Genomic DNA, 12886 nt, shown 5'->3' with positions numbered 1-12886 from the left:
GGTGAGAATGAAAGTGTGGGTGTGTGGCGTCAGTATGCGTGTGTGTGTGGGCGTATGTTGTGTGTGTTGGAGTGTAAGTATGTGTGAGTGTGTGGGTAGAGTCCAGTGTGTGTGCATAGTCAGTGCAAGAGAGTTAGTGCCAAAAAGTCATGATTCTAGTCCGTGTTGTGATTAATATGGGGTGGTTTCCTGGACACAGACTAAGCCTAGATTCTCCATTGATCTTGCTGTTTAGTCCAGGGCTATTGTTAATGTGTGTCTTGGAAACCACCCTATTAGACTCTATTGTTGTGTTCTTATACTCCACTGTTCTTCTACTTCCTGTCTCCTCCTCCTCCTCCGCAGCGATTGGCCGGACGTTGATCCCGCGGTACTTCCGGAGTATATTCGAGGGCGGCGCCACCGACCTCTACTACGTGTTGAAGCACCCCAAAGAATCCTTCCACAACAACTTTGTCTCGCTGGACTGTGACCAGTGTACCATGGTTACTCAGAACGGAAAACCCATGTTCACACAGGTACGAGGGGGGGTGTGTGTGTGTGTAACAGAGAGAGAGGATTTGTTTTTATGTGTGTGTGTGTGTGTGTGTGTTGATGTCAGGGACAGTGTGTGTGTGTATGACAGGGACAGTGTGTGTGTCTGTGTGTATGTCAGGGGGACAGTGTGTGTGTGTGTGTGTGCGCGCAGGCTATATCTTTCCTGCAGACACTATTGTAAACATGGGGTAGAATCCTAACATCAAAATCTGCATTTCGTAACTCAAATGAATGAAATCAATGCATCTTTTACGTGAAAGTCTACACATGTATGTCGTGCTAGGATTCGGCCCATAGTTGCTGGTAAATTGCTGTCTTTGCACCCTTTGAACACAACAAATATTCTGAACATAACACATTGTTTTGGTGAACTTTCCTTATCCCCTTTGAAGAAAGTGCAACCCTGACCTTTGACCCCTATAGGTGTGTGTGGAAGGTCGTCTGTACCTGGAGTTCATGTTTGACGACATGATGAGGATCAAGACGTGGCACTTCAGCATCCGACAGCACCGTGAACTGATACCACGCAGTATACTGGCCATGCACGTAAGTTATAACACACACACACACACACACACACACACACACACACACACACACACACTACCATAAATTCACTTCATCTGCTGTCTAATAGCGGTGGTAGACAGATCAATACATGGTGTCTGACCTCTGACCCCTGACCTCTAACCCTACAGGCCCAGGACCCCCAGATGTTAGACCAGCTGTCTAAGAATATCACCAGATGTGGACTGTCTAACTCCACCCTCAACTACCTCCGAGTGAGTTCACACAACAACAACAACAACAACAACAACAACACAACAAATGTAGATCAGTGCCTTGCAAAAACTATTCATACCCCTTGGATATCTTCTAATTTTATTGTGTTACAAAGTGAGATTAAAATTGATTTAATTGTAATTTTTTGGCAACAATCTACTCAAAATACTCTGTCAGAAGTAGAAGAACAATTCTCTTTTTTTTTTTATGAATAAAAATTGGATAACTAAAATATAGCCGTAGCCCCTTTGTTTAGGCAAGTCTAAATGAATTCAGGAGGAACATTTGGTTCAACAAAGCCCATACAGTGAGCTGCAAAAGTATTGTGACAGTGACACATCTTTTGTTGTTTTTACTCTACTCCAGCAATTTGGATTTCAAATGAAACAATGACTGAGGTTAAAGTGCAGACTGTCAGCTTTCATTTGAGGGTATTTCCATCCATATCTGGTGAACGGTTTAGAAACCTTTTGTACATAGTCCCCCCATTTTAGGGGACCTAAAGCATTAGGACTAATCCACTTATGTGTATTAAAGTAGTCCCATATTCATATCACACAATGACTACATCAAGCTTGTGACTCTACAAACTTGTTGGATGCATTTGCTCTTTGTTTTGGTTGCGTTTCTGATTATTTTGTGCCCAATAGAAATGAATGGTAAATAATGTATTGTCATTTTGGAGTCACTTTTACTGTAAATAAGAATGGAATATGTTTCTAAACACTTCTACATTTAATGTGGATGCTACCATGATTATGGATAATCTTGAATGAATCGTGAATAATGATACGAGTTACAGACACACACAAATATCATACCCCCCCAAAAAATGCTTATTGTAATGGTGAGAGGTTCCATGTTCCTGATAGGTATGGTAGTAGTTTAATATAGTACTGATAGGTATGGTAGTAGTTGAATATACTGTAGTTCTGATAGGTATGGTAGTAGTTTAATATTTTTATTTATTTATTTTTTATTTCACCTTTATTTAACCAGGTAAGCCAGTTGAGAACAAGTTCTCATTTACAACTGCGACCTGGCCAAGATAAAGCAAAGCAGTGCGATAAAAACAACAACACAGAGTTACATATGGGGTAAAACAAAACAAAGTCAAAAATACAACAGAAATACATATAATATACAGTGTGTGCAAATTTAGCAAGTTATGGAGGTAAGGCAATAAAATAGGCTATAGTGCAAAATAATTACAATTAGTATTAACACTGGAATGATAGATGTGCAAGAGATGATGTGCAAATAGAGATACTGGGGTACAAATGAGCAAAATAAATAACAATATAGGGATGAGGTAGTTGGGCGGGCTAATTTCAGATGGGCTGTGTACAGGTGCAGTGATCGGTAAGGTGCTCTGACAACTGATGCTTAAAGTTAGTGAGGGAGATAAGTGTCTCCAGCTTCAGAGATTTTTGCAATTTGTTCCAGTCATTGGCAGCAGAGAACTGGAAGGAATTGCGGCCAAAGGAGGTGTTGGCTTTGGGGATGACCAGTGAGATATACCCGCTGGAGCGCAGACTACGGGTGGGTGTTGCTATGGTGACCAATGAGCTAAGATAAGGCGGGGATTTGCCTAGCAGTGATTTATAGATGGCCTGGAGCCAGTGGGTTTGGCGACGAATATGTAGTGAGGACCAGCCAACAAGAGCGTACAGGTCACAGTGGTGGGTATTATATGGGGCTTTGGAGACAAAACGGATGGCACTGTGATAGACTACATCCAATTTGCTGAGTAGAGTGTTGGAGGCTATTTTGTAAATGACATCGCCGAAGTCAAGGATCGGTAGGATAGTCAGTTTTACGAGGGCATGTTTGGCAGCATGAGTGAAGGAGGCTTTGTTGCGAAATAGGAAACCGATTCTAGATTTAACTTTGGATTGGAGATTCTTAATGTGAGTCTGGAAGGAGAGTACAGTCTAACCAGACACCTAGATATTTGTAGTTGTCCACATACTCTAGGTCAGACCCGTCGAGAGTAGTGATTCTAGTCGGGTGGGCGGGTGCAAGCAGCGTTCGGTTGAAGAGCATGCATTTAGTTTTACTAGTGTTTAAGAGCAGTTGGAGGCTACTGAAGGAGTGTTGTATGGAATTGAAGCTCGTTTGGAGGTTTGTTAACACAGTGTCCAATGAAGGGCCAGATGTATACAAAATGGTGTCGTCTGCGTAGAGGTGGATCTGAGAGTCACCAGCAGCAAGAGCGACGTCATTGATATACACAGAGAAAAGAGTCGGCCCAAGAATTGAACCCTGTGGCACCCCCATAGAGACTGCCATAGGTCCAGACAATAGGCCCTCCGATTTGACACATTGAACTCTATCTGAGAAGTAGTTGGTGAACCAGGCGAGGCAGTCATTTGAGAAACCAAGGCTATTTAGTCTGCCAATAAGAATGCGGTGGTTGACAGAGTCGAAAGCCTTGGCCAGGTCAATGAAAACGGCTGCACAGTACTGTCTATTATCGATCGCGGTTATAATATCGTTTAGGACCTTGAGCGTGGCTGAACTGCACCCATGACCAGCTCGGAAACCGGATTGCATAGCGGAGAAGGTACGGTGGGATTCGAAATGGTCGGTGATCTGTTTGTTGACTTGGCTTTCAAAAAACTTTTGAAAGGCAGGGCAGGATGGATATGGGTCTGTAACAGTTTGGATCTAGAGTGTCACCCCCTTTGAAGAGGGGGATGACCGCGGCAGCTTTCCAATCTCTGGGGATCTCAGACGTTACGAAAGAGAGGTTGAACAGGCTAGTAATAGGGGTTGCGACAATTTCGGCGGCTAGTTTTAGAAAGAAAGGGTCCAGATTGTCTAGCCCAGATGATTTGTAGGGGTCCAGATTTTGCAGCTCTTTTAGAACATCAGCTGTCTGGATTTGTGTGAAGGAGAAGCGGGGGGGGCATGGGCAAGTTGCAGCGGAGGGTGCAGAGCTGGTGGCCGGGGTAGTGGTAGCCAGGTGGAAAGCATGGCCAGCCGTAGCAAAATGCTTGTTGAAATTCTCGATTATTGTAGATTTATCGGTGGTGATAGTGTTTCCTAGCCTCAGTGCAGTGGGCAGCTGGGAGGAAGTGCTCTTATTTTCCATGGACTTTACAGTGTCCCAAAACTTTTTGGAGTTAGTGCTACAGGATGCAAATTTCTGTTTGAAAAAGTTAGCCTTTGCTTTCCTAACTGCTTGTGTATATTGGTTCCTAACTTCCCTGAAAAGTTGCATATCGCGGGGGCTATTTGATGCTAATGCAGTACGCCACAGGATGTTTTTGTGCTGGTCAAGGGCAGTCAAGTCTGAGGAGAACCAGGGGCTATATCTGTTCTTAGTTCTGTATTTTTTGAATGGGGCATGTCTATTTAAGATTGAGAGGAAATTACTTTTAAAGAGGGCATCTAGTTTAGATTGTAGGATGGCCGGGGTGTTAAGCATATCCCAATTTAGGTCACCAAGCAGTACGAACTCTGAGGATAGATGGGGGGCAATCAATTCACATATGGTGTCCAGGGCACAGCTGGGGGCTGAGGGGGGTCTGTAGCAAGCGGCAACAGTGAGAGATTTATTTCTGGAAAGGTGGATTTTTAGAAGTAGAAACTCAAACTGTTTGGGCACAGACCTGGATAGTATGATGAAGCTCTGCAGGCTATCTCTACAGTAGATTGCAACTCCACCCCCTTTGGCAGTTCTATCTAGACGGAAAATGTTATAGTTGGGGATGGAAATTTCAGAATTTTTGGTGGCCTTCCTAAGCCAGGATTCAGACACTGCTAGAACATCAGGGTTGGCGGAGTGTGCTAACGCAGTGAATAACTCAAACTTAGGAAGGAGGCTTCTGATATTTATGTGCAGAAAACCAAGACTTTTACGGTTACAGAAGTCAACAAATGATAGCTCCTGGGGAGTAGGAGTGATACTGGGGGGCTGCAGGGCCTGGGTTAGCCTCTACATCACCAGAGGAACAGAGGAGGACTAGAATAAGGATACGACTAAAGGCTTTAAGAACTGGTCTTCTAGTGCGTTGGGTACATAGAATAAAGGGGGCAGTTCTCCGGGCGTTGTAGAAAAGATTCAGGGCATTATGTACAGAAAAGGATATGGAAGGATATGAGTACAGTTCAGGTAACCCTAAGCGTTGGGTAACAATGAAAGAGATAGCGTCATTGGAGGCACCGATTGAGCCGGTCTCGGCGTGTATGGGGGGGTGGAACAAAGGAACTATATGAGGCAGTTTGAGAGGGACTAGGGGTTCTACAGTGAAATTGTATAATAAGAACTAACCCAAACAGCAATAGGCAAGGCATAATTGACATGGGAGAGAGGCATAAAGCAGTCACAGGTGTTATTAGAGAGAGCTAAGACACAACTGGAATTAGCGATAACGTTTGTGCTAAGACTAAACAGAATAAACAGGACAGGGTACCGTGTAAAGGAACAGTCCAGCAGGCATCAGCTGTGCAGCTGAGTGATCATAAGGTCCAGTGAACAGCAATATGTGAGTCCGAGAGCAGTTCAAATTGGTGCTTCAGCACAGCTAGCAGGGAGCACAGTTGTAGTTTGCGTGTGCTAGCAGGCCGGGGCTGGCAGATGGATCTTCGTGGTCGTCGCAACGGGAAGCCTGTTGAAACCACATCAGACTATTTCGTCGGCAAACCAGTCGTGTTGTATCGGCGGGGCTCCTTGTCAACACTAGGTGGTCCCGTCCGGTTGACAGAGAGGTAGATAGCCGGGAGATGGGCCTAGCTCAGGATGATTAGCCAGACCACAGCGTCCATTTAGTTGAAGCTAGCTGGTAGCGATGAATCCGGAGTTAAAGGTCCAGTGATTCAGTGATTCCGGCAGAAATACTGATATGTTCTGGGTCGATAACGCGCTGTGCAGACTGGCCGAATATCCGGTGATTAATATCCAGTGATTGAATTAATCCCGCAGAAAAAAATCCAATGTTCTGGGTGAAATACCGCTAACTGTGGCTAATAGTAAGTAGCTAGTTAGCTGGCTAGCTAGTTTCAACTGGAGATTCTAGATAAAAGGTAAGTCAATAATAGAATCCGTTCCACATTGAGTGAGGCGGGTTGCAGGAAAGTATATTTTGTAGAAGGATGAAAAGTCTGATAGGGAAATATGTACGAAAAAAACCAAACAGGGTATTTACAGGCTATTTACAGACACACGACAAAAACAGAACTGCACTACTTCGCCATCTTGGATTCAATCAATAGTACTGATAGGTATGGTAGTAGTTTAATATAGTACTGATAGGTATGGTAGTAGTTTAATATAGTACTGATAGGTATGGTAGTACTTTAATATAGTACTGATAGGTATGGTAGTAGTTTAATATAGTCCTATGATAGGTATGGTAGTACATTAATATAGTACTGATAGGTATGGTAGTAGTTTAATATAGTACTGATAGGTATGGTAGTACTTTAATATAGTACTGATAGGTATGGTAGTAGTTTAATATAGTACTGATAAGTATGGTAGTAATTTAATATAGTACTGATAGGTATGGTAGTAGTTTCATCATGTCCCCTGATATTGCCATATAGCTTACACCTATCAAACTTTTCAGATCTAGAGGGTGTTTCTGGACGGGCCTACAAACTAGTGTAGAAGATTTTACTGAAGTCAACTGTGAAGGAAATGTTATCGTGTGAAGAGACAGCCTTGAAAATGTTCATCTTGCCGTTCGTGTCATAAATAATCCACACCTGGTGGTAATTTCTACAACACAACGAATGTTGTCTTGTCTCTCTATCATCTCATGTCTCCCTCCCTCCCCCCTCCCCCCTCCCTCCCTCCCTCCCTCCCTCCCTCCCTCCCTCCCTCCCTCCCTCCCTCCCTCCCTCCCTCCCCCCCCTCCCCCCCTCCCTCCCTCCCTCCCTCCCTCCCTCCGTCATGTCTCTCCTGTAGCTGTGTGTGATTCTGGAGCCCATGCAGGAGCTGATGTCCAGACACAAGACATACAGCCTCAGCCCCAGGGACTGTCTCAAGACCTGCCTCTTCCAGAAGTGGCAACGCATGGTGGCCCCGCCAGGTAACACACACACACAACGCACAGCGCATACACACACACACAATGCACAGCGCATACACACAACGCACAGCGCATACACACACACACAACGCACAGCGCATACACACACACACACAACGCACAGCGCATACACACACACACAACGCACAGCGCATACACACACACAATGCACAGCGCATACACACACACACACACACAACGCACAGCGCATACACACACACACAACGCACAGGGCATACACACACACACAACGCACAGCGCATTTACACACACACAACGCACAGCGCATACACACACACACAACACACAGCGCATACACACACACACACACACACACAGCGCATACACACACACACACACACGACACAAAGGCGCATACACACACACACACACACAACGCACAGCGCATACACACACACACAACACACAGGCAGACAGAACGCGCAGGCGAACGCTCACACACATACGTGAACGCGTGTACACACACACACACACACACACACGCACACACTCCTCCTCCGTAACCCCAAACTCTCCCTCTCTCCCCCCTTTCCCCCAGAGGAGCCGGAGAGGCAGGCTCCGAGTAAGCACACACACGCGCTCACATGCACACAAACTCTCACACACATCAAGATCTGGTTCTGGGTTCCAAGACTACACACACACACACAACTCTTCACCTACGTCCTAACTCTCTCACCCACTCCCTCTCCCCCCTCCTCTCTCCTCTCTCCTCTCTCCTCTCTTCTCTCCTCTCCCCCCTCCTCTCTCCTCCCTCTCTCCCCTCTCCTCTCTCTCTCTCCTCTCTCCCCTCTCCTCTCCTCCTCTCTCCTCTCTCTCCTCTCCTCTCTTCTCTCCTCTCTCCTCTAGCTGAACCAGCCAGACAGGCCCCTAATAAGAGGAGGAAGCGTAAGATGTCTGGCGGCAGCACCATGAGTGCTGGAGGAGGAACCACCACCAACAACAACAAGAAGAAGAGTCCAGCTAGCAGCTTCCCCCTGTCCAGCCAAGTACCAGTAAGTAGCAGTCAAATCAATCATGAATTTTATGAAGCCCTTTTTACATCAGCAGTTGTCACGGTGTGTTACAGTTACATGGTCTAAAACCCCAAAGAGCAAGCAAGGCAGAAGCCAGAGCACAGTGACCAGGAAGGTTTCTTCCTTATAGGAAGGTTTATTTTCTACCCCCCTATCCCTGTTATAAAGGTATCTCCCTTTTAGGATGTGATGGTGGAGGAAGAGCCCACCCTGATAGGAGGAGAGCTAGCTATAGTAGTAGTAGTAGTAGTCTCCTTCCCCTTTCTCTGTAATAATGGTTTCTTCCTCCCCTTTAGGATGTGATGGTGGTGGGAGAGCCCACCCTTATGGGTGGGGAGTTCGGGGACGAGGACGAGCGCCTGATCACGCGGCTGGAGAACCAACAGTTCGACGCGGCCAACGGCATCGATGACGAGGACAGCTTCAACAACAGCCCCGCACTGGGCGCCAACTCTCCCTGGAACAACAAGGCCCCATCCAGCCAGGAGAGCAAGAGTGACAACCCTACCTCTCAGGCCTCCCAGTAGAGGAGGGGAGGGAGGGAGGGAGGGGATGGGGCTTTGATAGTCTAAATGGGGCTTCCTCTCCTTTGGGTGTGTGTCAATTGTCTATAGTGGCTTCCTGACTGTTCTTATCTCTTTCTCTTAAAGGGGCAATCCATGTTGAAAAAATAACAAAGCTTCACCTCTGCCTCTGTTTTGGTAAAAAGTTGAGGGATGGGCCTGGAGAAATGTAACCACTCTCAAATTCATAGACAGCTATGGGTACAAGGACTGACCATCCAAGATATTTAAAAAATATATAGTTTTGAGGCTATACAGTTTTTGTTTATATTTACAATGGTTACACACATTATAGTAAAACAAGCTTATATTTTGAGTTCTGATGGGGTACAACAGTTGAATTAAGCTCATAAGGCATTTATAGGTCATCTTCTTCAAGAATCAATGGGTATATATAATTAATTTATAAGTCCAAAAATGGATGTAGCGACTGCAGATTGCCCCCTTTTAATATGGATCTTATCTAGGCCTTGGAGTAGAAGGAGTAGAGGTTTCCTTTCCTTGTCTACCTTCCTAAATCAGTTCTGATATGAGAGCTTGGTAGATGAAAGGAAATGACTGATAGCTATTACTTACATGGGGATCCTCCATACCTGGCTCTCCTAGCCTGGCTTTTAAGAAGAGACCAGAGGAGATGAGGAGAGGGAAGTCGTTTGGGACGGTTGAGATGCACCCAGGTAGGGGTGCAGGAAGGGGGGGTGGGGTAGGGAGAGGGTTGTTGGGGGGGGGACACGTGGAGTCGCTTAGGGACGGCTACTCACCCATCTACCTTCAGAAGAATCATGTTCACTAGATATGGAGCTTAGCTCTGGTCCACTCTGCTGCTGCATGTGTGTGTGTGTGTGTATGTTTGTGTGTATGTTTGTGTGTGTGGCTGTACTTGGTCAGAACAAAAGCCCGGACTGTGCCAAGGCTAGCGGACCAGAGTTGAGATCCAATCAGTTTAAAATGATTTCTCTCACACACACACACACACCATTGAAGGATTACTGATCCAACCTTATAACAGAAAGCATTTAAACAACAACATTTTAGAGTTTTATACCAGTCTATTTCCCTAGAATGTTTTTATTTTATTTTCTACTCCTGCATTTCAATTCTACTTTTTATTTGTTCTTTTTTATGGACGATATTGAGACGCTACCAGACCAAGGAGCCAGAAAACAGGACTGCTTTTATTCTGCCCCTTCCTCCCCGAAAAAATAGATTTGGTTTGTTTTAATATCTTTTATGTTTTAAAGAGAAATAATTGTGGATGTTTTTTTTAGATTGATTTTCTCCTTCTTGTTTTTAGTGTATTTGTGCTTGTATATTTAAGGTAGTAGCAAAGTTCTGTACGACTGTATTCTAACTTAGAGGTACCTGAAGCCATTCTGATCTAATGGGGGAAAAGAAAGACAAAATAAATGGACAAAAAGAAGAAGAAAACACATGACCCTCTCCACCAATCCTCTCTCAAACACATGAACCTCTCCACCAATCCTCTCTCAAACACATGAACCTCTCCACCAATCCTCTCTCAAACACATGAACCTCTCCACCAATCCTCTCGCTCTCTTTTTTTATTTTTATTTACTTGTGTACATTCAATTAAAAAAACCCGGGGGTACAGTCACCATTGAGAAGACATGTTTGCATCTTCCAGTTCAGCTGATCTTTTTTCCATTTTGTTTTCTATTTATTTTTTAATGAAATATCAGATATACGTTATGTTTCTCCAACCCCCCCCCGATTACACATACATACACTTATCCGAAATGTACACTACTATTAGCAAATAAGCTTCCAAGCTAACTATCTACTGCTGTTCCAAAGTAGTCTAAAAAGACAACCTGACATAATTCTACCATATTTGTGTCCCAAATGGGACCCTATTCCCAATAAAGTGCTGGTCAAAAGTAGTGCACTACATACGGAATAGAGTGCCGTTTGGAACGCAGCCTCCAACTAATTATTAATGTTTCACTGAAGTCGTAGGGTTGTATATATTTCCAATACATGTGTTGTATAGGCTTGATCTGTAGTATTGAGTCTGTTGTGCATGTTTGGTAATACCTTCAATTCTCACAAGGGGGCACTGTTAAGAGTATCACAAATACAATAATTGATTTATAACAACTTTCAACTCCCATTATACATCCAGTTCAAACAGTGATATTATCCCCCCCCCCTCCCCAGGCTCCTCCCTAGGTAGTACTCTACTTTTGATCAGGGCCAATATGAGAACAGGGTGCCATTTGTGACATGACCTTTTTTGTTTTGGTCTGTAAATGTTGTTCAAGCTCTTGTCAAATACATTGTGTACATTTCCATTTCAGTACAGCTCTGGCTTTTAAACAGGTAACAGAGAGAGTCTGTCCCGAATGGCACCCTATTCCCTACATAGTGCACTACTTTGGACCAGAACCCATTGGCCCTGGTCAAATGTAGTGCGCTATATAAGGGAATAGGGTGCCATTTTGGATGCAACCTAGAGAAAGGTGACTGGTACCCTAAACCAACCATTTAGAAAAACCCTGGTTTGATATTTTGGTTAGTTTTCTGCCCTTGATAATTATTGATTAATTAATGTATGGTACCAATAAAAATATACATTTTCACTTTAAAATGAACATTGCGTTGGGACTCTAATTTATTCTTGGGGACTTATTTTTGTACGTGTGTATCTGAAAAATGTTCATCCATTTCATGAGTTGCTTAGCCTTTGGACCTACACTGAACAAAAATAGAAACGCAACATACAATAATTTAAAATATTTTACTGAGTTACAGTTCATATAAAGAAATCCAGTAAATGTAAATAAATTCATTGGGCCTTAATCTACGGATTTCACATGACTGGGAATACAGATATGCATCTGTTGGTCACAGATACCTTTTTTTTTTAAGGTAGGGGCGTGTATCAGAAAACCTATCAGTATCTGGTGTGACCACCATTTGCCTCATGCAGCGCGACACATCTCCTTTCGCTTAGAGTTGATCAGGCAGTTGATTGTGGCCTGTGGAATGTTGTCCCACTCTTCAATGGCTGTGCAAAGTTGCGGGGAACTGGAACACGCTGTCGTACACGTCGATCCAGAGCGTCCCAAACATGCTCAATGGGTGACGTCTGGTTAGTATGCAGGCCATGGAAGAACTGGGACATTTTCAGCTTTCAGGAATTGTGAACAGATCCTTGCGACATGGGGCCGTGCATTATCGTGCTGAAACATGAGGTGATGGCGGCGGATGAATGGCACGACAATGGGCCTCAGGATCTTGTCACGGTATCTCTGTGCATTCAAATTGCCATTGATAAAATGCAATTATGTTTGTTGTCTGTAGCTTATGCCTGCCCATACCATAACCCCACTGCCACCATGGGGCACTCTGTTCACAACGTTGACATCAGCAAACCGCTCGTCCACATGACTCCATGACTCCGCTGTCTGCCATCTGCCTGGAACAGATGAAACCGGGATTTATCCGTGAAGAGCACACTTCTCCAGCATGCCAGTGGCCATCGAAGGTGAGCATTTGTCCACTGAAGTCGGTTACGATGCCAAACTGCAGTCAGGTCAAGACCCTGGTGAGGACGACGAGCACGCAGATGAGCTTCCCTGAGACAGTTTGTGCAGATATTCTTTTGTTGAGCAAACCCCCAGTTTCATCAGCTGTCCGGGTGGCTGGTCTCATACAAACCCCCAGTTTCATCAGCTGTCCGGGTGGCTGGTCTCATACAAACCCCCAGTTTCATCAGCTGTCCGGGTGGCTGGTCTCAGACAATCCCGCAGGTGAAGAAGCCAGATGTGGAGGTCCTGGGCTGGTGTGGTTACACGTGGTCTGTGGTTGTTGGGCCGGTTGGACATACTGCCAAATTCTCCAAAACTGCACATTTTAGAGTGGCCTTTTATTGTCCCCAGCTCAAAGTGCACCTGTGTAATGA

The 12886-nt window shown here is 44.8% G+C and overlaps 1 protein-coding gene across 4 annotated transcripts in view; it reads left to right on the top strand.

Moving 5' to 3' along the window:
• The window catches only part of ldb1b (LIM-domain binding 1b), a 32397-nt gene extending 20824 nt beyond the window's left edge, over positions 1-11573 (top strand). For 3 of the 4 annotated variants that reach the window (XM_041840892.2, XM_041840891.2, XM_041840895.2), the window contains exons 6-11: positions 325-518; positions 961-1083; positions 1236-1319; positions 7238-7361; positions 8232-8377; positions 8695-11573. In XM_041840892.2, coding sequence (XP_041696826.1) covers positions 325-518; positions 961-1083; positions 1236-1319; positions 7238-7361; positions 8232-8377; positions 8695-8925 — 902 coding nt within the window. In that variant the 3' untranslated portion in view covers positions 8926-11573. The remainder of the gene's footprint in view (positions 1-324; positions 519-960; positions 1084-1235; positions 1320-7237; positions 7362-8231; positions 8378-8694) is intronic. The other variant, XM_041840893.2, reaches the window with a different exon arrangement.
• The last annotated feature ends 1313 nt before the right edge of the window (positions 11574-12886 follow it).

Source organism: Coregonus clupeaformis, chromosome 20, assembly GCF_020615455.1.
Source record: "Coregonus clupeaformis isolate EN_2021a chromosome 20, ASM2061545v1, whole genome shotgun sequence".
NCBI classification, from domain to species: Eukaryota; Metazoa; Chordata; class Actinopteri; order Salmoniformes; family Salmonidae; genus Coregonus; species Coregonus clupeaformis.
This window is presented reverse-complemented; position numbering and strand designations above follow the sequence as displayed.